Source organism: Monodelphis domestica, chromosome 1 (assembly GCF_027887165.1).
Source record: "Monodelphis domestica isolate mMonDom1 chromosome 1, mMonDom1.pri, whole genome shotgun sequence".
NCBI classification, from domain to species: domain Eukaryota; kingdom Metazoa; phylum Chordata; class Mammalia; order Didelphimorphia; family Didelphidae; genus Monodelphis; species Monodelphis domestica.
The window spans coordinates 278970806-278992804 of record NC_077227.1 but is presented as its reverse complement, the minus strand read 5'-3'; the positions used below and the strand labels follow the sequence as shown (position 1 = coordinate 278992804).

Genomic DNA, 21999 nt, shown 5'->3' with positions numbered 1-21999 from the left:
GTCACCAGTATTAAGATTTTCTTTTAACTTTTTTGATTTTGCAGTAATATAAGTTTAAAATACATTTGCTACAATGTCAATACATGCCCCAAAAGCTTGAGACTGTAAAAATGATGCCACTAATTGTTTAAAAAAATATGGGACTTTACTTAATGAGTCTATCTGATTTCAGGTCAAAATATACAAAAGAGCCATTTCACAGGGTCAATGAAGCACAAAGCTAAACCTGATTAGTGCCACAAAGAGCACACAGGATATATTGGTGTGAAGACTCAAGATTTTGATGCTTTACATATATTAAGATGTAGGCCTTCCTTGTATCCACACTCACTCTGAAAATACTTACAGATGAATATCCCAAACTTGGCTCCTTACTTGGCTCCTATAATCTAGTCCCTTTTCTGTCTTTCATAGTGTGGCAAACTTTCTGTGGTCCTGGCTACTGACTGGGTAAATGCTTACTTGATTATATCATTTTAATTGGGCCCTGATTCAAGGACCTGCTATAGATGTATTTTTCCTTCACTTAGAATTTTATGCATAACACTTTGATAGTCTATATTTTCATCCAGAAATTATCTTTTTTTATTTGGATTTTTCTGATGTCTTTTTAATTTCTCTTGCCAATTGATTCATATACCTCATAAATCAGCCATGCATCCCTAAGTGACCCTGTGTTTTTTAATCACCCTCTTCAGGGGGGGAATGTAAAAATAATATTTTAAATTGCAAAGTTTAAATCCCTTTTGAGAAGAATTTTAGGTTAAGAAATATGCTACCTCTCCAAATCCAGAAACTGAACTGTTTGAAGAAGACCCCATGAAGATGCCTCCAGACCACAAGCTGCACGAGAAGATCAAGAATGAACTTTGGTTGTGGTTGATTGAACATTTATTTGTATGTATACTTTCATGCCAAAGGGGACTCCCTCCTAACTGGCTTTTTTGTCAATGAGTCTGGCAATTATTGGTTTTGTTCTTTTTTCCTTTTATCCTCAAATTATTGTAATCTTTAAGTTGATTATGTTTTCATGATCCTTTTGGGGAAACTTTTCCCAATAGGATCAAATAGGGGAATGTAAAAGTGGAGATTTGAACCCTGGACTTCAATTCCCAGAAGTCCTTGGGAGTTCCCAGAATTCCCTAAAATCTCACCAGAAATACCCACCTGGACTGAGAACAAAATGGGTATTTAAACTGACTGTACTGCCTACTCGTGCTTTCGGCTTCTGTTTCTAGGCACATGTGGCTCTCTACCTAGCAGGAAAGATGTAGGTTGCACGTGCTTTCTTATTTTGTATTTTCTTTATTTCTTAATCTTTAATAAATTTCTAAAAATATAATACTTTTAGCAGAGAAACTAATTTTAATTTTAACAGTTATGCACAGTTTTATAACTTTGGGTATAATTCCAAACTGCTCTCCAAAATGGCTGGATCAATTTACAGCTCCACTAACTGGTGCTTTCAAATTAGTATGATTTGGAGAGTGGTCTGTGGTAATTTTCCTCCTGGTCTGCATCTGGTCCTTATTCAGGTAGGGCCCCTGCTCTCTCATGACCACAATTCTTCTCTGCCCTGGAACTGGCCACCCAGAATTGGGTAATGGGTGAAAGAATTGCCAAATGGTATCTAGGCCACTGATCAGTGCAAGCACAAGGTTCCCCTATAATCTTTCTGTCCAAGTGTTCAGCTTCTTATTGTTCTTGTACACTGGATGCTTCTAGTGCTGCTATTGCTCTTAAGGTGCTGTTTCCAACTGCACCCAGGACAGCCACCACCAGTGTCCACAGAGCTCTCCCTCCTTCCATCCCCACTTAATGTCTCTAGATCTGAAAAATGATTCAATGTGACATTTTGTTGGTTATCCTACACAGAATCTGGTTTGATGCACTTTATTAATTTTTGCTCTTATTGATATAGGCATTAAGTACTATGAGTTTGCCTCTGAATAAAGTTTGGGCTACATCTTATAGATTCTAACATGTAATATCTGTATCATAACTTTTAAATGTACTCTGCTATTGTTTTTGTAATTTCCTCCTTCATTATCTATCAATTTTTAGACTGTGGAATTTTATATTTATTACATCATCATTTACAACTAATTCTATTGAATTACTGGGTAAAACTATTAAATATCTGCTTTTGTAGATCTTCCTTTGTCTTTTATGACTTAGTGTATGATAATTTTTTTTCCCTATGGCTGTTAGAGAAAAGGCATATCTTTGGGAAAGGCCTCCTGCCAAAGGTGTGACTTGAGTGGAGTCTTTTTTTTCTTCTTCCTTAAACCCTTACCTTCCATCTTAGAATCAATATTATGTTTTGGTTCCAAGGCAGAAGAGTGGTAAGGGCTAGGCAATGGAAGTTAAGTGACTTGCCCAGGGTTACACAGCTAGGAAGTGTCTGAGGCCAGATTTGGACCCAGGACCTCCCTGGTAACTTTGGAAAAATAGTTTCAATTGACTAATGTTAGAAGCCAGATTGCATGAAAGACATGTAGTATTGAATATAGAAGGCTTCTTCTAAGTTTAAATAAGAAGTGAATAGTTTGGTCTATTTTTTTTTTAAGGGAAGGCAGAGACCTGGGCTTATTTGTATGTAGCAGGGAAGGACTCAGGAGTCAGTAGAGAGGGAGAGATTTATGATTAGGGAGAGGGAAGGATAGTGGGTACTATCTGCTGGAGAAGATTACTGAGGATGGGGTGAAAAGAGGTTGCCTTAATCATTCACTGGAGTGAAGGAGGAGGAAGTAAGGGATATCCAAAGAAGAATGTGAGGTGAGGAGACAGAAAGAAGTTCTTGATGAATGACTTTGGTTTTTTCAATGAAGTGTGGGAGAAGGTTCTTAGCTGAGACATGGAGGAATGGGATATAATTTGAGGCAAGAGTCAAGAAGAAAAAGTTTGGAGCAGCCTCTGTCATGAATGGGTTAAATGAGAATTGATTATAGAGGAGTAGAAGGATAGCCTGGTTGAAGTAAGAATCTAGTTGATATAAGATAACAAATTTGTTGGGGATTCAGTGTGACTTACTCCAAATTCCTTTTAGCAGCATGTGGTAGGAAAGGATGTGGCTAGATATGATCAGAGATAGGACCAGAGGTCAAGTGTTTTGAGAATAGAAGACAGTGCAGAGTTTAATTTATCCATCATAGGTCAAAATGAGGAAGGAGAAGACTATAAGCCAGTACAATCCATTAGCTCACTTCTGGACATGCTGAAATTATCCTTCATGGACAACATCTTTTTTAAAATTCCCTTGTTCCCAGAATCTTCTGGTTTTCTTTTCACCTTATCTCTTATTTTCCCTTAGCTTCTACTTCTCCTAGCTCTTCAGCAGTCCTATAGACTGTTATCCATTAAGGTCGAAGAGTTTGACTGCTTCATTGCCTGATGTATAAGAAGCCCTAAACTAGGGAAGAATTGGGTCAATTCTGGAGTTTCTACAGACAGTAGAAATGTTTTCCTAAGCTCCTGACTGGGAGACCATGGAGGTAGAAGGGAATAGTGTTTTATGTCCCTTTAACTTTGAAGTTGATTCTTTTTTTTTTTTAAAACCCTTACCTTCCATCTTGGAATCAATACTGTGTATTGGTTCCAAGGCAGAAGAGTAGTAAGGGGTAGGCAATGGGGGTTAAGTGCCCAGGGTCACATAGCTAGGAAGTGTCTGAGGCCAAATTTGAACCCAGGACCTCCCATCTCTGGGCCGGGCTCTCAATCCACTGAGTCACCTAGCTGCCCCCAAAGTCGATTCTTTTACTCTATTTACTATTTTAAAATTTGGGTTTTCTGGTTCATGAGTGCCCATGAGCTAGAATCACTAGTTTGGCTTAGCTTAGGCCTGGCCCGGTATATTTGGCGTTAAGTTGACTGGCTTTTTCTTTTTTTCTTTTGCTATGGCATTGTGGTTAAATTCATTTTTAAGTGGAGGAACAGTATTTCAGAAGAATGGGAACCTTGGATAACCAGATATAGTATTTTGGCTTTAGGTGGTAATAGTATTATTTGTGGTATATGTAGGAAATTCTTTCCTAGCTTACGGAGCAATTTTCTGTTCACGCTGTTTGACTGGTACATTGCATGTCTACAGATTTTGATAAGGACAGCAAAAATATTCTTGGTCTCATTATTATTATAAATGAACTGCCATACCAAAGAGCATGGGAATAAATTGTTTTTGTGTATCAGGAAATTAAGTCAGAGATAAATGAACTTTTGGCCTTCAGAATATCGTGCCTTGAAGGCACAGTGGCATTTAAAGGATCTGTCAAATATTATAGGTTGTTCTTAAGCTGGAAAGACTTTATAAGCCATACAGTCTAACTCCCTCATCTGGCAAACAAAAGAAAATTCTTATCTATTTCTTAACAGAAGGGAGAGAAGGCATCTGGGCTAAATGGAAAGGCTGGAGAATCTCCTATAGAGAGCTATAATCAAGAGTTCAATGTTCACTGAGTGCATAAATCATATTAGGCTGATTCAAATGCTCAAGGGGATTGTATAAAAGTGTGAAAACTGACATGCTCTTACTATATGAGTGGCATGAGACATGCCCAAAGAGGGACACACAATCTACCTCAACAACTTGACTTTTGTACCAGCAGTTTAATAAAACAAAATTCTCTACAATGAGTGGTCTCAGGAAAATATTGGAAAAGCCAATGGCATGACCATGGATTCCCAGAGTATACATGCTTCATTTATAGGGGGTATGGAGAATAGGAAAATGAGGTACATGAAAACAACTAAGGTATATCAATACACTGTGCCTCAGTTTCAAAATGGGCTCAAATGTCTTCTCTGAAACTAGTGATATTTAATGTGAACCTGTACTGTGGATACCATCTGATTTTCTAAGAAGGGGAGGAAAAAGAAAACATGGTCTTACTCTGTACACTGGGATCTCACCAATTTGAGTACATAGGATTTCTGGAAGTCCTACAACTTTTTATGATTATGTGGAAAAATCACTGGGTAACATAAACTCACCATGGAGGACTTGGAATATTTGGATGATCTTGTACTTAGGAAGCTGTTAGAAGAGCATGAGGAAAGACTGTTGCAGGTTTTAGAGAAGCTGGGGGCTATTGGTCTGAACCTGTCAATTTATGGTCTCAGTTCTGCAAAGTCTATCAAATACCTAGGCCATATAGAATCCCAGTAGGGAATATTGACCCTTGAGAAAATAGGAGAAAGGCGCTTCACTTTACCATGTCTACAGGATTATGAAGATTTTGCTGGGATTTGGATGCTACTACCAGAAATTTCTGTAGAACTATTCATCATCGTAAAATTTCTTTGTTTTTAAGGTGATTTCATTCATAGTTACATGATTGAGATATAGAGATGTGGTATAGCAGAAAGAACACTGACTCTTGATCAGACAAAAACCTCAGTTCAAATCTGGTCCTGACCCCCTCCCCCCATAACCTTGACCAACTCTCTTATCCTTTCTAGATCTCATCTCTAAAATGTGGTGGTTAGACTAGATGGCCTCTTGGATCTCTGTATGACCTTAAAAACAAAAATTATAAGGTCAAAGGAGGGAAGTAATTCCTGAATCCTCAGGCACAGTTTATAGATCATTAGTCTAATACATCTGAGCAGGCATTTAAAGACATGGTTAACTGCCTCATGCATGTACTAGTGTTGGCTTTTATAGATTGAATCAAGCCCTTTATGTTTCACAATGAAGCCAGATTAGAGGGCTTGAAAGCAATTTTATGCCAGAAGAGTACTGGATACCAGAAGCTTACTGCATTTACCAGCTGAGGTCTGAATGACAGTGAGAAAGACTCATTATTTCATCTATAAATTAAAGTTATTGGCTTTCAAGTGGGATGTCATTGATAAGTTCCAATGCTGATGTACCAAACCTGATTCCAAAATATGAATGAGTAATAAACCACTGATTTTTATTCTAATAAGTGCTAAGTTGGCTAGTGCCCATTTAGAATTGGTTAGGAACAATGACCAATTAAGGTCAGTGGGTATTACTGGCCAGGGAAAACCAAAGTGAATGTATGTTGTTGTGTTGTCACATCAGAAATCCAAGAAAAGACTGAAGGGAAGATATATAGGGAATGGGACCACTCATGAGAAAAAGCTTAGTGTCTAAGACTCCAGAGAATAACACTGTAGGTCATAAATATTGTAGCACTGAACTAGTCTCTGCCCTTGTTATCCTTGTTGACAAATATGACTATAGCATGATTGCCTATGTCTCCCAGGAAACTCAAGCTTAGTTCCCCAAAAGGCACCTTGTTAACAAGAGAGTAGAAGAAATCAGAGCTCTGAAATGGAATAGTGCATCAGAGTATAGACAGTCCTACACAAAGTATTAGAAAACAGTAGGTATTGCCCACAGCTTATTGATCCACAGTGATAGAAATTCGCCATGATGATTGTCCAGGGGACACTTGGACTAAAAGAAAATCAAAGTTGATGTAGAATGGAGTCTACTGACCCAAAGTGTCAGTGACTAAGAAGTGTTCTGGGGATAAAGAATGAAGGTTTAATACATGTAGCCAGACAGTGACCAGTAAGAAAAAATATGTAAAATGTACTTTGTTTGAAATCCAACATATGATGGCTCTGCTTATCTACATGTAAGCTATGAATCAATTAATCAATCAAAATTTATTAAGTGCCTATTAAGTGCCAAGTACTGCTAGGCTCCAAGAATATAATAGCAAAGATATAACAGTCCCTATTCTTAAGAAACTTAAAATTCTTTTGGGAAACCAACATGAACATACAGAGAGAGACAAATATGTACATATATGAAAATGATTTACAAGACAAACTTTTTTGGAGGGAGGGCATTAGCATCTGTGGGGGAAGCAGGAAAGATGTCATGTGGTTCTTGAGCCATTTTTCAAAGGAGATAAGGGATTGTTGGAGACAGAGGTCAGGAAGCAATCAATTTTACTGAGAGATAGCTAGGGCAAAAGCAGGGAGATATGAGATAAAGGGAAATAGCAAGAAGGCAAGTTTGGGTGATCTGCAGAAAAGAAGAGATAGGAAAGGGAAAAATCTATATAATAAAGAAGGAAAGGCAGGTTGAGGCCATGCTGTGAAGGATGCTTACTGGAGGAGTTTTTATTTGATCTTAGAGGCAATGGGAGCCACTGAATTTATTGAAGAGAGAATCAGGGCAGGGAGACCAATTAGGAAGCCATTGTAATAGTGCAGAAGAGAGATGATAAGGGCCTGACCCTTTATGATGGCTATCATGTGTGCTCTATGATATATAAGCTTCATAATATAATGCAATATCCTAACTGTATGTGTCCTCTTTGATTAATTGCATTCAACTCTGTAATGTGTTTTATATAGATTTTTAAAAATTTGACTATTTTGTTGACTAACTTTGTCATACCATGTGATATTCTACATTTATGTATATGACATGTTTGCTAAACTGTATAAAATTAAAATGTGTGTATTAGATTCTGAGTACCTGTATGTGATCTGTGGATTTGAGATGACTTCTTTAGACTATGCTGTTTATTCAAAGGCTGTTTTACATTGTATATCTACAGTTACACATGTGTATACCTGCTGTCTGACTTACCGGCTGCATCCCCACCCTCCCCCTCACCACTTCTTAGGAGGAATGTTACAGTGTGGAATGCCTCTAAAACTCAGAACTTTAGTACCTCAGAACAAAGTTCCAAGGTTGGTGTGAAAAAAGTGAATGAGCTGGAAACGCAGTTGTATTTCTGGACCCAGGAGCTTGGTAGAATCTTGACAAGCCAGGGGAGCAAGAAAAGATGAATGCCTGCAAAAAGTCCTCACCAGGCCCTCATATTGACTGCTTATTATATACAAAGAGATGGAGTCGTTAGGACATTTATATAAAGCATTTCCCAAAGATGATAAAAGGCAAATTGTCCTTAAGCCCAAACTTCTTCTCACTGGAATATCAACCTACAGAAGGATACTTCAGAAAGAGATATTGAGAATTCTCCTAATGCCCTACATTTCCTTTTCTGTGGTTGGTCTGAGTTTCTATTAACATGGTAGTGAGTTGAGTTTAGGCATGAGTTGACTTTAGGCATTCTTCACATAGATTTGGCAGCTCAAGCCCTAAAAGGTACACTTATTAGAAGAGATCCTCCTCCTTCCATGAACCTATGGGAGGGCTAATGCTTGTTGCAATAAGTTAGTAATTATTGTGAATATTATTAACACATCTTTGGTTGTCCCTGTAGTCTTGAGGGACTGTTTTGCTTTTGTCCCTTTGTATCTCTAGCATCTAGTATATAGTATTTAGTAAAGGTCTGAAGAATTAAATTACATAGTACATTCTTCCTTGGTTCAGTATACTGTGCTAGGTTTCAAGGGACTAACAAAGATAAGATACAGTCCCTGCTGTCAGGGAACTTAGGTATACCAATAAATATAATAGTGAGATAGAATTTAATAGGTATAAATGTAAAGTACCATACTTGGGACAAAAAATTGAGTGTACAAACAAAATATGAGTGCATGTGTATAGTTGCAGATACATGTGAAAATATTCGGACACACAAAATGGTATATTTAATATATGATTGAGCAAAATAGAATTAGCACCAATAGTTATTCATGAAATACTTTGCCACAACCTACAGAACACCATAGTTCAATGGGTCACACTTTGGAAAATGGTAAAATGGATATAAAATATTTTTTAAAAAACCTATAAAGACACTTAGATACAAGGCTCCATATTCTATAAGTCTCATTAAGCCCAATTCCTGTTTCTGAACATTGTATTTGAATTATTTGGTTCATGGAATACTAGACTTATCCAGCTTCTCCTTTACTATGTAGATAAGGCTGATAGAAGTTGTTCTCTGATCCTACAAGGCTAGAAGTCACTAGATAATAATGGAAAAAAGATGAGCATATCTACACCAAACTAAACAAATGTGGAATGTCGATTTCATATTTATTAGCACCATAAGAATAGATTTGTTTTGTCCCAGAAGAAAAGCCATGGGGAAAGTAATGCCATATTTGGGACTTTAGGAAACAAAAAAATAATAGGCAGTGATAAAAATAAAGGTTTTTAAAAATTAAACAGTTTTTTTTCCCAAAAAGATGCCCCTCTTATATTTTTTGGCAGTAATATTTTAAGACTTAAAACATTTAAAAACTCCTGTCCAGTCAGTCAGTCTATCAGCACTTAACTGTTTAATATGTACCAGGAAGTTTTAAATCATCAATCTACTCTTGGTGATTAACAGTCACATGGCATTTTGAGCTGGGAGCAAGGGTGGCTGTGATGTCCATTCCGAGCCCAGGGTTGGTCCAATATCTCAGTAGCAGGAAGAGCACACTTCACTGATTTTCTGGCCTAAGTGGTGAAAACACTCAAGTATATATACAGTTTCCAAATGATGATTTCTATGTTTGTTCTAAGGGGTGTGATGGTTACAAAGAAACTATTAGCTATAATACTTTAATCAATCAAAGGACATTACAGCATCTTAACATCTACTTTCAAATTGTTTGAGGAGTATTCTCATTTTCTTTACCTAAATTACTTGGAAGGCACTCTCCTTTCTTGTTAAGAGCACCATCTTGTCATAGGATCATAGATCATAACTGGAAGGACCCTCAGAAATCATCTCATCTAAACCCTTCATTTTGCAGAAGATGAAACTGAGATAAGTCTTCAATATAGACACAAGGAATGTAATTCTCAACATTTCAGGTAGCTCTACAATCCTAAACAGAATGGTTGTTAAAAATGCATTAAGTTGAAAATAAGTTGTTTTTGTTTTTTTTACCTCATTTCCTGTTGACATGACTGCAACTACTGGAAACTTATTAACTTCAACTTCTGTGACACCAACAGTTGCCAGGAGACCAATCTCTGATGGGCCCATGTGGGTTCCCTTGGCCAATACACATTCCCCTCTTTTAATGTCATGGCCAATGGGTCTGAAAGTCACAGTACAAACACAAAGGATGTGATTTAGAATAGCAACTGCTCAACTTTCCAGGGAAAAGATGTATCCTGTACACCTTTAGTGATGGAGGTCAATAGGGAAATTGGATGAGGCCACAATATAGTTTTTATATCTTTAGAGTGAAAAAAAACTGCCTACTATTTAAACATTGTTTTAGGGAAGGAACTCTTAAATTTTTTTGTGGGTTGGACCCTTGCTTAGGATCAGGTTAAAGCAAGATTCATTCTTTCCACTATTAAATATCAACATTGCAAATATATATATATATATAATTGTAATGCAAATATATATAAAATAGCAAATATATATATAATTTCCACATTTTTGCCTACTATCGCACCATTAAAAACATATATCCTCAAAGTGGAAATGTGAATGTATAAAGGTAACTAATCTGTTATCTTCAGCATTTGCGGGGTTTAATGTGCCTGGTTAATTCAGCTGATTACAGAAATATGCTAACCAAGTTAGTCTTGAGCCTGAGTCTCACATGGGGCAATTGAATGCTCTCAGTTCAACAGACACAGACAATGCTCTAAGTCTAGCAGGCAGTCTATGGAGGATGTGTGTTCTTGTTTTCAATGGACAGTGGAAGTGGAATGGGCAGAGAGCAGTGATCATGTTAGGATCAGTGCAAATTTAACCTGCCTACACAGGAAACCTTTGGAACACATGCCCTCCTCTCCAAAGTGCTCTTTAATGTTAGTAAAGGATATCACTGAAGGAAAGAAGTGAGTAAATACAGGAGAGAATTTGGAATGTAGGTGGATAATGGGATCTTGAATCAGTAGCATTTTGAGTGGGCAGCCCATTATTAGCATTAGGATCAATATCAATAGTAAACTCCAACCTCGGCAATAGTCAATTCTTGAGTATCTAAAGTTATATATAGTTTATGGAACATGAAGGCCCATAACCTTTCTTTCTCTTCTTACTTCCTGTTGCCTTTTGTCTGTTCAAAAGCATTTTGAACAGTATTTCCACTAAAGAATGAGCACAAGAAGAATGAAGAAATCAAAGTGGTCCTCATTGCAGCTTGTCAGTAAATTTTGTAAAAAATTAATTTTTTTGGAAGGGAATAGCTTAAACTAGTATTTACTTTTATCATTTGCATAATATTATTTATGCTCTTCTGACAATGAATATATGTACACATATACAGATTAACATATGTATATATCTTGGAGAAGGCTACCTACTTACCTAATATCCTGGCCTGGCCGAGCTTGCACTAGAATCCGTACCTCCAGTTCTTCAGTGCCCTGGAACAAGAACATGTCATGTGACTGCACATGGGCCAATCCAACAAAAAAGATAATTTCCAAGTTTATTCAAAAAACCTCACTTGCTCTCTTCAGATGCTTTTATCATTGGACAAACTCAGGAGAGATATACGTAGAAATGGAAACCCATTTGCTAAATTAAAAAAAAATTAACATTTGTTTTTGTTGAAGGTTCTGAAAGACTTGGAGATTCAATGGCAATGAGCAAAAACTTCATATTTTCTTTTCCTCTTTCACAGTCTTTTCCTGTGTACTGGAGGATTATAAAGAAATACACTTTTAGAGTACCACTCTCAGGGCTAAAGTCATTCAATGAAAACACTATGGTTGTTCCTATTCTTACTTAGGGAATGAAGATAACATTTCCCTTCCACTGCCATGATTCATGAATTTATCCATATACCAAGATTTTATGGGAATGATTTAAATGTAAGGTTTTTATTTGACATCTGGTCAACTTGTATCAATATCAAAGGTGACAATCAATCTCACATTTATGGACTATAAATAATATGATGACACTGGACGTAGGTGTTGTCCAACAAAACTTGAGTGTGCATATGTTCTGGATTTCAATGTTCTGTTGGTTTTCTTGATGCCAATAAATCTGCTTGGACAGTTTTAATATGTAGACAACATGATTTGTATCCCAAGTGGTGAGTTTTATAAGGTTTGCAAGTGATTAAGTGATTAAAAACTCAAACCAAAAATCTCTCCTTAGTCCAGGCAAAGTGACTGCCTCAGTACAGTTGAATATGCATGACAGATTAAGCATTGAAACAAATGCATTTCTTTTAAATATAAGTTCCTTTGTTCCTTTTATAGAAGATATTTTAAAGCACTTTGCAACAAGAGGAAGATAAAGCCCCAGAAATCTTGAAAACTTTCCAGTCGGTAATGTTCACATTCTACTCCAACACTCGTATCTTCAATGACAAGAAAGCTTATTCCAGCCTTAAGAGACCCTAGATTTATTTATTTATTTATCTTTAAAACTCTTACCTTCCATCTTGGAGTCAATACTGTTTATTGGCTCCAAGGCAGAAGAGTGGTAAGGGCTAGGGAATGGGGGTTAAGTGACTTGCCCAGGGTCACACAGCTGGGAAGTGTCTGAGGCCAGATTTGAACCTAGGACCTCCCATCTCTAGGCCTGGCTCTCAATCCACTGAACCAACCAGCTGCCCCCGAGACCCTAGAATTAAGGGAAAGGCTGAGAGTAAACTCATTGGCATTTTCACTGAATCATATAAAAAGCAGCTCTAAAAAGGTCATTTTGATCTGGCTTAGTATAGGAGCATTCAGTATTTTACTGACTTTTTTATAGTTTAAATACATCTCTTCCTTATTCACACAGGTCAGCTACATTATGAAATAATTTTTCACCTATAACAACATATACCTTTTATATCATAAATACTGGTTCCTTAGGATGTATGGTCATTCCTTATTTGTACCTGAAATTTCTGAGGTCAAATATAGATCAACTTCTATTAGAACAAATACAATTACAATAGAAATCAGCATAAAACATTTCCCATTTTAAATGTAACTTGGTTGATGTGTATTCAAAACAGCAAGATTTTAGTATGATGAAAGATCCAGGTCTGTAGAGCCGTGTGTGTGTGTGTGTGTGTGTGTGTGTGTGTGTGTGTGTGTGTGTGTGTGTGTGATATGGGATTAGACTTCTAGAATTACCCAATGGAAAAATGAAAAAAAAAAGATCTGGGGGTTACACACATCATCGGATTCCCTGATGAGTTCAGTATCTTCCACTTGTACTACTGCATCAGCACCACAGGGGATTGGAGCACCTGTTGTAACCCGCATGACTTGTCCTGGCATCACGGTCTGAGTGGGCTGGAAAAACAAATGTATAGAAGAGGAAGAAGACATTTATTTTGAAATACAAGTCAGCATGGTAGAGTAGAACCATTTTTAGACTTGAAATTATTAGACTTGGGTTTAAATTCAGGCTCTGATATTTATTAGCTGAGTAATACACAACTGACTTTTCTCAGGCTCAGTTTACTTACCTGTAAAAATGGAGATGATGTTATGTTTGCTACCTGCCTTACAGTATTGCTATATAGTGTTTTATAAACCATAAGGAACTAAATACATGAATTACTATTGTTTTTCTGATTATTTTTCAGATAGCTAGCAGATCAGATTAATAGCAGCTAGGTGGTGAAGTGGACAGAGCACTGGGCCTGAAGTCAGAGAGGGCTGAGTTCAAATTCATCCGTGGATACTTACTAGCTGTGATCCTGGGGAAGTCACTTAACTTTGATCTACCTTAGTTTCCTCATCTATAAAATGGGGATAACAGATTTGTGACTGGTACACAGTAGCAAAGATTGTTATTGTTATTATTATTGACTCAACAAATGAAAATTGTTTTGAGGTCTGGGAGGCAAAATGTGTTGTTATGCAAAGTAATTAAAATCAGAACAAAACAGTAGCAGTTGGGTGGCTCAGTGGACTGAGAGTTAGGTCCAGAGACTCCTCAGACACTTCCCAGCTGTGTGACCCTGGAAAGTCACTTAACCCCCATTGCCTGCTCTTATCACTTTTCTGCCTTAGAATCAATACACAGTATTCTAAGTGTAACAGTTAAAAATTTAGGGGAGACTTAGGCAAGATAGAAATTAGTTTCTCTCTGCAAGGAGTATTATATTTTTATGAAGTTTATTAAAGGTTAAGGATTAAAGAAAATACAGAATAAGAAAGCACATATCTAGGCTAGAGAGGCCTAGACAAGATAACCTCACATCATGAAAGAGATGTGTCTGCTCCAAAACAGAAGTCCAAAAGAGAAAAAAAAAGAGACCCCACCTATGGTGGAGAGTCTTCAAATAATATTTTGCTCTCGTCCAAGGTGAGAATTCAGTGAGATTGCATAGCATTCTGGGGAAGTGGAGCACAGACTTCTGGGGATTGAAGTCCTGGATTCGAGTCTATTTTTACTTTTCACCATTTGATTCTTATTGGGAAAGGTTTCCCCAAAAAGGATCATGAAAACATAATGAACTTAAAGATTACAATAATTTGAGGATGAGGAGAAGAACAAAACCAATAACTGCTGGACGCATTGACAAAAACCAGTTAGGGGGCAGTCCCCTTTCTGGCATGAAAGTATACATAAAAATAAATGTTCAATCAACCACACCCAAAATTCATTTTTTGTGCAGCTTGTGGTCTGGAGGGTTCTTCATGGTGTCTTCTCCAACAGTTCAGTTTCTGAATTCAGGGAAGTAGCATCTTTCTTTACCTAAAATTCTTCTCAAAAGGAAATTTAAACTTTGCAATTTAAATAATAATGATATTTTTTACATTCCCCCATTAAGAGGGTGATTGAAAAATCACTTGGGGATGCATGGCTGAGGTATGAGGTATATGAATCAATTGGCAAGAGAAAATTTAAAAATATCAGAAAAATCCAAAGAAAAATTTTCTGGATGAAAATATAGACTATCAAAGTCTTATGTGTAAAAGTTTTAAGTAAAAGAAAAATAAATCTATAACATGTCCTTGAATCAGGGCCAAATTAAAATGATCGAAGCAATGATGCATTTATCCAGTCAATAGCCAGGACTACAGAAAGGTACCACACTATGAAAGGCAGAAAAGGGGACCAGATTATATGAGCCAAGGTTTCGGGGATACTTGTTTGTGAGTATTTTCAGAGTGAGTGTGGACACAAGAAAGGCCTACATAAATCAAGTGTCGCAACCCCAAGTCTCATACTAGGTTCAAAACCTTTGCATTGGTCTAGAAGTGCATCAATCCATCCTGGATTGGGGTTTCTTTGGCCCTGTGCAATGGCTCTTTTGTGCATATCTCTTGTCCTGGATTCAGACAGAATCATTAAGCAAAGTCCCATAATTTTTTAAATAATTAGTGGCATCATTTTTATAGCCACAAGCTTTTTAGGGCATGCATTGACAACTTAAACTTATAGTACTGAAAAGTCAAAAAGTTAAAGAATATCTTAATGCTGGTGACATGTGCTTCAAATATAAAAAAGAAGAGAAAAAGAAAAAAAACCCTGAAATAATATATTGCACATGCAAGAAAATACAATAATAAAAGAGCTTTAAAAAATTAAAAAATATAGCTTATAATCATTGATACGCTGTGTCAGCTAAGAAAATAAAGAATACAAGGCTTTCTCATCAAAAATGAGATCCATTCCTTCTTCATAAGTATAAGCAAATGAATTGAACAAGGTAACATTTTTCATTTTTAAAGAACAGTAGTACAAATATGTGGTATCAATATACCCAAAATTTTCAACAGCCCAATTAATTACAATAGCAAACAAGCACACTATCATATTTCACAGAAGTTGCTGTATAGCATTTTAAAAAACCTATGAATTGATGGATATTTGTTACAGTTTTTACAAACGTAGCAATCTTTCAACCTTGGTAATAAACATATTTTTAAACAAGGTAAAACTTATCTTGGGTTAAGAACATAATAAAAAAATTCCAAAAATCATATTTAAAAAACCCTTAAAATAATTTGAGATATTTAACACATTAAATTTTCCAAAGGTTGTTATAGCAATTGTAACCAGTTCTGAAGTCCATCCATCCTCTACGTGACAATTTACAAAGTCAAAAATAGAAAAAAGCTGTTTTTTCATAATGGGCTTAATTACAATGATGTTTGTTCAATATTTTTATAGGGGAAAACAACAGAATTTTAAAATTAACAGTATAACAGAATAATATTGAATCCAGTAATATATGAACTTAAAACCACAAAGTTATATCTTAAACAAAGCAAACAGTAAAATGCAATAGGATACAGAGATTTTTATAACCACTGGAGTCTGAAATGCCTTAAAATATATAACCTCCAGTCTTTAAAGTTCCTTAGGTTTGGTTTTTTTGGTTTATTAATTATCCATTTAAATATCTATTGTCAGAAGGCAGAGTGGTAAGGGCCAGGCAATGGGGGTTAAGGGACCCATCCAGGGCCCCACAACTGGGAAGTATCTGAGGTCAGATTTTAACCCAGGGCCGCATGTCTTTAGGCCTGGCTCTCAGTTCGTTGAGCCACCAAAAATTTTAGGGGAAGCTGAGGCAAGTAAAAATTAGCAGCCAGGGGCCAGGTTGGCAGCAAACGCAACAGGTCTGGAGCGAGCCTGTGAGCTATCTAATGGCTGGAACGAGCAGCAGCTTTGCAAGGGTAAAAAAACCTTGGCCAGAGAAACGTGGATCAAAAAAATTTCTAGGCTCTAGCTATTAAAAGCTGAACTTAAGATCAGTAAAGAAAAGAATTAGAAGATTGAGATATTTCGTTTTCCTGAAGTGGTAAGCCAACTGTAAAGATTAAAATTTGGGGATAGTGATAGAGGTAGAAATTAGTTTCTCTCTGCAAGGAGTATTATATTTTTTATGAGGTTTATTAAAGGTTAAGGATTAAAGAAAATACAGAATAAGAAAGCACATGTCTAGGCTAGCGAGGCCTAGACAAGATAACCTCACATCATGAAAGAGACGTGTCTGCTCCAAAACAGAAGTCCAAAAGAGAAAAAAAAAAGAGTCTTATTTTGCTCTTGTCCCAGGTGAGAATTCAGTGAGATTACAAAGCATTCTGGGGAAGTGGAGCACGGACTTCTGGGGATTGAGGTCCTGGATTCGAGTCTATTTTTACATAAGACAGAAGATAAGGGTTTAAAAAAAACAGAATAACATACTTTAGTAATATAATAAAAACAAGTTTAATTGGAATGCTTGGGGAATGGATTATTCTGATTAACTAGACTCTGACTCTCTCTCTCTCTCTCTCTCTCTCTCTCTCTCTCTCTCTCTCTCTCTCTCTCTCTCTCTCTCTCATTACCTTCAGTCTTAGAATCACTACTATAAATTGGTTCCAAGGCAGAAGAGCAGTAAGGACTGGACTAGGCAATGGGGGTTAAATGACTTGCCCAGGTCACACAGCTAGGAAGTATCTGAGACTAGTTGAACCCAACCATCTCCCATCTCTGGGCCTGGCTCTCAATCCACTGAGCCACCTAGCCCTTAACTGAATTTTCTTCTTTGGGCTAACAAGAAAAGCTTCTTTATTTCAAAACCTGTGAATAAATTTTCCGGAATATCAGTTTATATTTTTGTTTAGCATAAAATATATAATTGTATCATTCTTTGGTCACTAAGTTTTTGCAGCACCTTGGAGTCATCATCCCCCAAAGAACTGTCACAAATCAAATGCCCAAGAAAATACTGGGATAGGAATAAGTAGGAAACCCCTCTCACCAATAACATACAGAGTATTTGCCTTATAAGTCCTGAAAATCTCATACAGTAGTTAGGAACAGTTAGTTAGAAACATTCAACCTTTAACAACCTAGGCTTAAATGTAATCTCTATGCTGAAAACTTCCAGATGGAGATATTCTCTCTCCTCAGCTTGAGTCCTACATCATCAGTTACTTACATTTCTAACTGGATATCCCAGAGCCATCTCAAACTTAACATTTCTGAAACAGAAATCACTATCTTTCCTCCCAAATCCACCCTTCTTCTAGACTTCCCTCTTCCTCTCAATGCACTATTTTTTTTTCAGTTTTCCAATTTAGTAACTTTGGCATCATCCTCAACTCCTTACATCTCCTCAACCAACATATTCAATTAGTTGCCAAATCTAGCCATTTATTTACTTCCACAATAACTCTTCTCAATACTTACACAGCTACAACATTAATTTAGACACTCATTACAACATTAATTTAGATCATCAATACTCATGCAGATTATTGCAATGGCTTCTTAATTGGTTTCTCTATACAAGTCTTTTTCTACTTTCATCCATAAGTATGCTACATCCTATGTGATTTTCTTTAAGTACAAGTCTGATCATGCCATTCCCCTACTCAATAAATGCCAATGGCTTCCCATTTTAATTCTTCTAGAATTAAAAATATATATATATAATTAAAAATGATATAGATATATATGTAAACTAATTTGTTTAGTTTCTAAAGTCCTTCACAACCTTGTCCCAACCTTTCCTTCCATTATTATTGCACACTACTCCTTCTACACTCTGCTGTCCATCCAAGCTGGCTTTCTCCGTTTCCTCACACTTGATACTCTCTGTTGTTCCGTAACACTGGCTGGTTTATTCTTTCCTCTCCTCTACCTTATATAATCTCTCTCTTCCTTCAAGAGGCAGCTTAAGCAACATTACCTACAATGAAGTCTTTTCTTATCCCCTCAAAAGCTTTCCCTTCAAGCTAACTTTTATTTAACTAATTTATATTTATTCACTATTCTGCATATGTGTCCGCATTATCTTTTAGAATGTAAGTTCCTTTTGAGTAGGAATTGTTTCCCTTTGTATCTCTACCACTTAATACAGTGCCTGATGCATACCAGGTTCTTAATAAACTCTTGTTGATTAATTAATTGACTGGCTAATAGCCTCCAGGGGTCATCTAATCCACTTCACAATAATTATCCAATACTTCTGAGAGTATATGCCTAATTAGGGTTTAACAAGCAACTAGAAATTCTCCTTTCTAGAAATACCTAAGCACACAGACAGGATTGAAAGGCAGGGATGGTTGTAATATCATGGATCTGTTCAATCATTTGAATAACATTTGAAAGTACACTCCTCTGGGATTGTTTGGTATTCTTTGTCAATGTATATATTGATATTATTTAGGTATGCATTTGGAATACATGCATTATCTTCATATTCCTTTAATAGAGGTTTTACACTGAATTTACAATAATCATATTTATTTAGTGAGAATGCCATATAATTATGTGGTGCATGAGAGAGGTTGAGTGTATAGATTTTGGGACCATACCTACTCAATGCTATGTGAGGTGAAACTCATTATGGAACTATTTTTTAAAAAATCATCCTCACAATATCTTTCCTTTCTGAAGTCCCTTGAGTTAAAAAAAAAATATGTGCCCCATCTGAAAAATGTCTTGGACAGTTTAAAAAAACCTTGCGTTAATAAAGGAAGTCAAAAGAGAAGAAAAACGTATGTGTATGTTATCATTTTATCTATATCACTTCCAAAAGAATCCCTTTTGTCTGACTTGAATTTTACCTCTTTGTATTCTCATTTCTTTAGCAGAAGTCTTACCGAGGATTGAAATAAGTAATAGGAAAAAGAAGATAAAGGGGCCTATATAACCACTCCTTGCGTAAGCAAGTGTTGACTGTTTCATTTTGGAAATGAATTTTTTACAAAGGACTTTAATATAAACTGAGGCACCAAAAACACATGGTTTTCATAAAATTATATGGCAAATTACTCACAGAAAAACAACAAGGCAAACACAGATGTTTCAATTCCCAGAGAAAATGCCTACACCAGAAAATCAGAGTGACTGCGCTTAATTCTAGGTCTGTGACAAAGTCTTGTTCTTCATTACAATAGCAGCTAAGGATTTGGTTATGTGATCTTCTAGGTGACAGTTATAGGCAATGTCCCCACTGCTGGTGCTAGATTAATGAGAGGGGGATGTATAGAACCCCACAGGTCTTTTCTGGAAACTTTGCTCGTCAACCCTCTCATTTATTGAGTCCACGGTCATACTTTTTTTTCTAGTTCTTTTAATCCTCTGGTAGTTTGGTATGGGACTAAAACTAAATGAATTTAGATACCAAAGACATTTTTATTCATGGCAAGTATGTGGATTTGTATGTTGAGAAATGTTCTTGTGATCCTGGATTCCCTTGTTCCCTTGTTCCCTGACTTTCTACTCTTTCCCCCACCCTGTCCCTCTACCCCCACTAATGCTAGTAAGAAAAATTGAGGTTATTCCTACTACTTCCCCTCATCTGGATAAAAGTGCTTACAAAAATATGTTGTAGTGATATCAAAGTATCCAGGGATGAAGCCCTGAAGGAAAGGAAGGGAAATATCTTTTGGGTTTGTCTCGACTTTAATTAATATATGTGCTGTATTTTTATTATTCCTAATCAACAATTGAGAAAATCACCATGTACCTGTTCTTAGGTTACTTTGGGAATGGCTAAGTACTTGCACCCTCATGGGAAAATTCTATTCAAACAGTAGGTATAAAGGTTAGAGACCTGCTCTTAAATAATTTCTTTCTTTACTAGGATAGAAAATATGTTATTTCAAAATTTTATTGGTTACAATACACTGCAGAAAAGTCCAGGAGAACAAGATTTATGAATTGGTACCTGCAAACCAATAATTACATTTTTTCTTCAAAACACCAGCAAATAAACAAGAATGACCTCTGGTAACTTACAAAATATTTTTTAAAAATCACATAATTATGCAGGTAGAGGAAACTATGAGGTAGCAACCAATGGAGTGCCTACCATATCATCCCATAGAGATAAGTAACCAGTTGTTTGCCGATGATAAAAATTACAATTCTGTTTATTTGTCAGCAGAGGATATTTTAATCATCTTGCTGATGTACTCTGACTTCTAAGCTTTCCACACATTGATATAAGAAATTCAGAAACAGTTACTTTATTCTAGTCAAAGTCGATAGGAACTGAGAATATTCAATTAAGGTTTCACTTTGTTCCTCACCTAACCTAGACTGCACAGTCAACACATTTTAACAATGTTCTTTTCCTTGCCCATACATCTTTTAAAAAATTATTTTTTGTTCTGAAATTAATGAACATACTCCAAAAAGGACACTTCCATATGCAATGAAGAACAGGAAATAAGATTATACGTAAAAATGTAAATATCTATTATGGCTTATTTTAAAAAAATACACAACAAATTTAAAATGTTGCTTTTAAAGCTGTCCTGTGTGTTACCTTCTGTTTTCTTCTGAAGATTGAAAACAATGACCCATTTTCTGCTTTCTTTTTTTTTGTTTGGGGGGGGGGCAATCTGTTGCTACTTCCCCTTTTCTCCTCCCACCCCATCCTTTGCTGCTAACTCCCTGAAGAAAGAGAAACACAGGGGGCAGCTGGGTAGCTCAGTGGATTGAGAGCCAGTCCCAGAGATGGGAGGTCCTAGGTTCAAATCTGGCCTCAGTCACTTCCCAGCTGTGTGACCCTGGGCAAGTCACTTGACCCCCATTGCCTAGCCCTTATCACTCTTCTGCCTTGGAGCCAATACACAGTATTGACTCCAAGACAGAAGGTAAGGGTTAAAAAAAAAGAAAAAAAAAGAAAGAGAAACACACCATCCTTGTAAGAAATATGCATTGTAAAGCAAAGCAAATCTATATACTTGCCAAGTCCAAAAGTGTCTGGCTACTATTTAAATAAGTTTACTGATTTAGTCCAATACCAAGCTACCAAAGGATTAAAAGAGAGAGAAAAAGGACACCTTTCCCTCAGATAAGCTACTTCTGCCTTTCAAACATCTCTGTTCAAGTCATTACTATCCTTCTAGTCACTCAAACTCAAAACTCTGAAATCCACCAGAGAACCAAATGGTGAAGGAAGTCCAGGGAGAAATATCTGGAGATTTCCAGAAAGGAGGCTGAATTTAATGGGATAATCTGATTTCTGCTTGTGGCCACATTTGGGTGTGGCAGGAACATGCCAACTGCCAATTAAACTCATTTGAGCTGATTGCATGATTTTGTCAAAAGAAAAAATGGTGAAATGTGCAGCAAGTAAATTAAGCCTTTACTTAGCCTTGGTTATTGCAATTAAGAGGAGTGGCAGAGAAGCAGTTAGTCACAAACACTAGCCAAGAGAGCTACCAACAAGAAGAGAAAAGAATAAGGATTTTGCATGAAGTGAAAGTATGAAGAGCAAAGA

The 21999-nt window shown here is 36.5% G+C and overlaps 1 protein-coding gene across 12 annotated transcripts in view; it reads right to left on the bottom strand.

Moving 5' to 3' along the window:
* The window catches only part of GPHN (gephyrin), an 852406-nt gene that overhangs the window by 98892 nt on the left and 731515 nt on the right, over window positions 1-21999 (bottom strand). For all 12 annotated transcript variants that reach the window (XM_007473063.2, XM_056820908.1, XM_001369841.4 and 9 more), the window contains 3 exons: window positions 12986-13105; window positions 11169-11227; window positions 9783-9936 (listed from right to left, as the gene is read on the bottom strand). In XM_007473063.2, the coding sequence (XP_007473125.1) occupies window positions 9783-9936; window positions 11169-11227; window positions 12986-13105 (333 nt within the window). The remainder of the gene's footprint in view (window positions 1-9782; window positions 9937-11168; window positions 11228-12985; window positions 13106-21999) is intronic.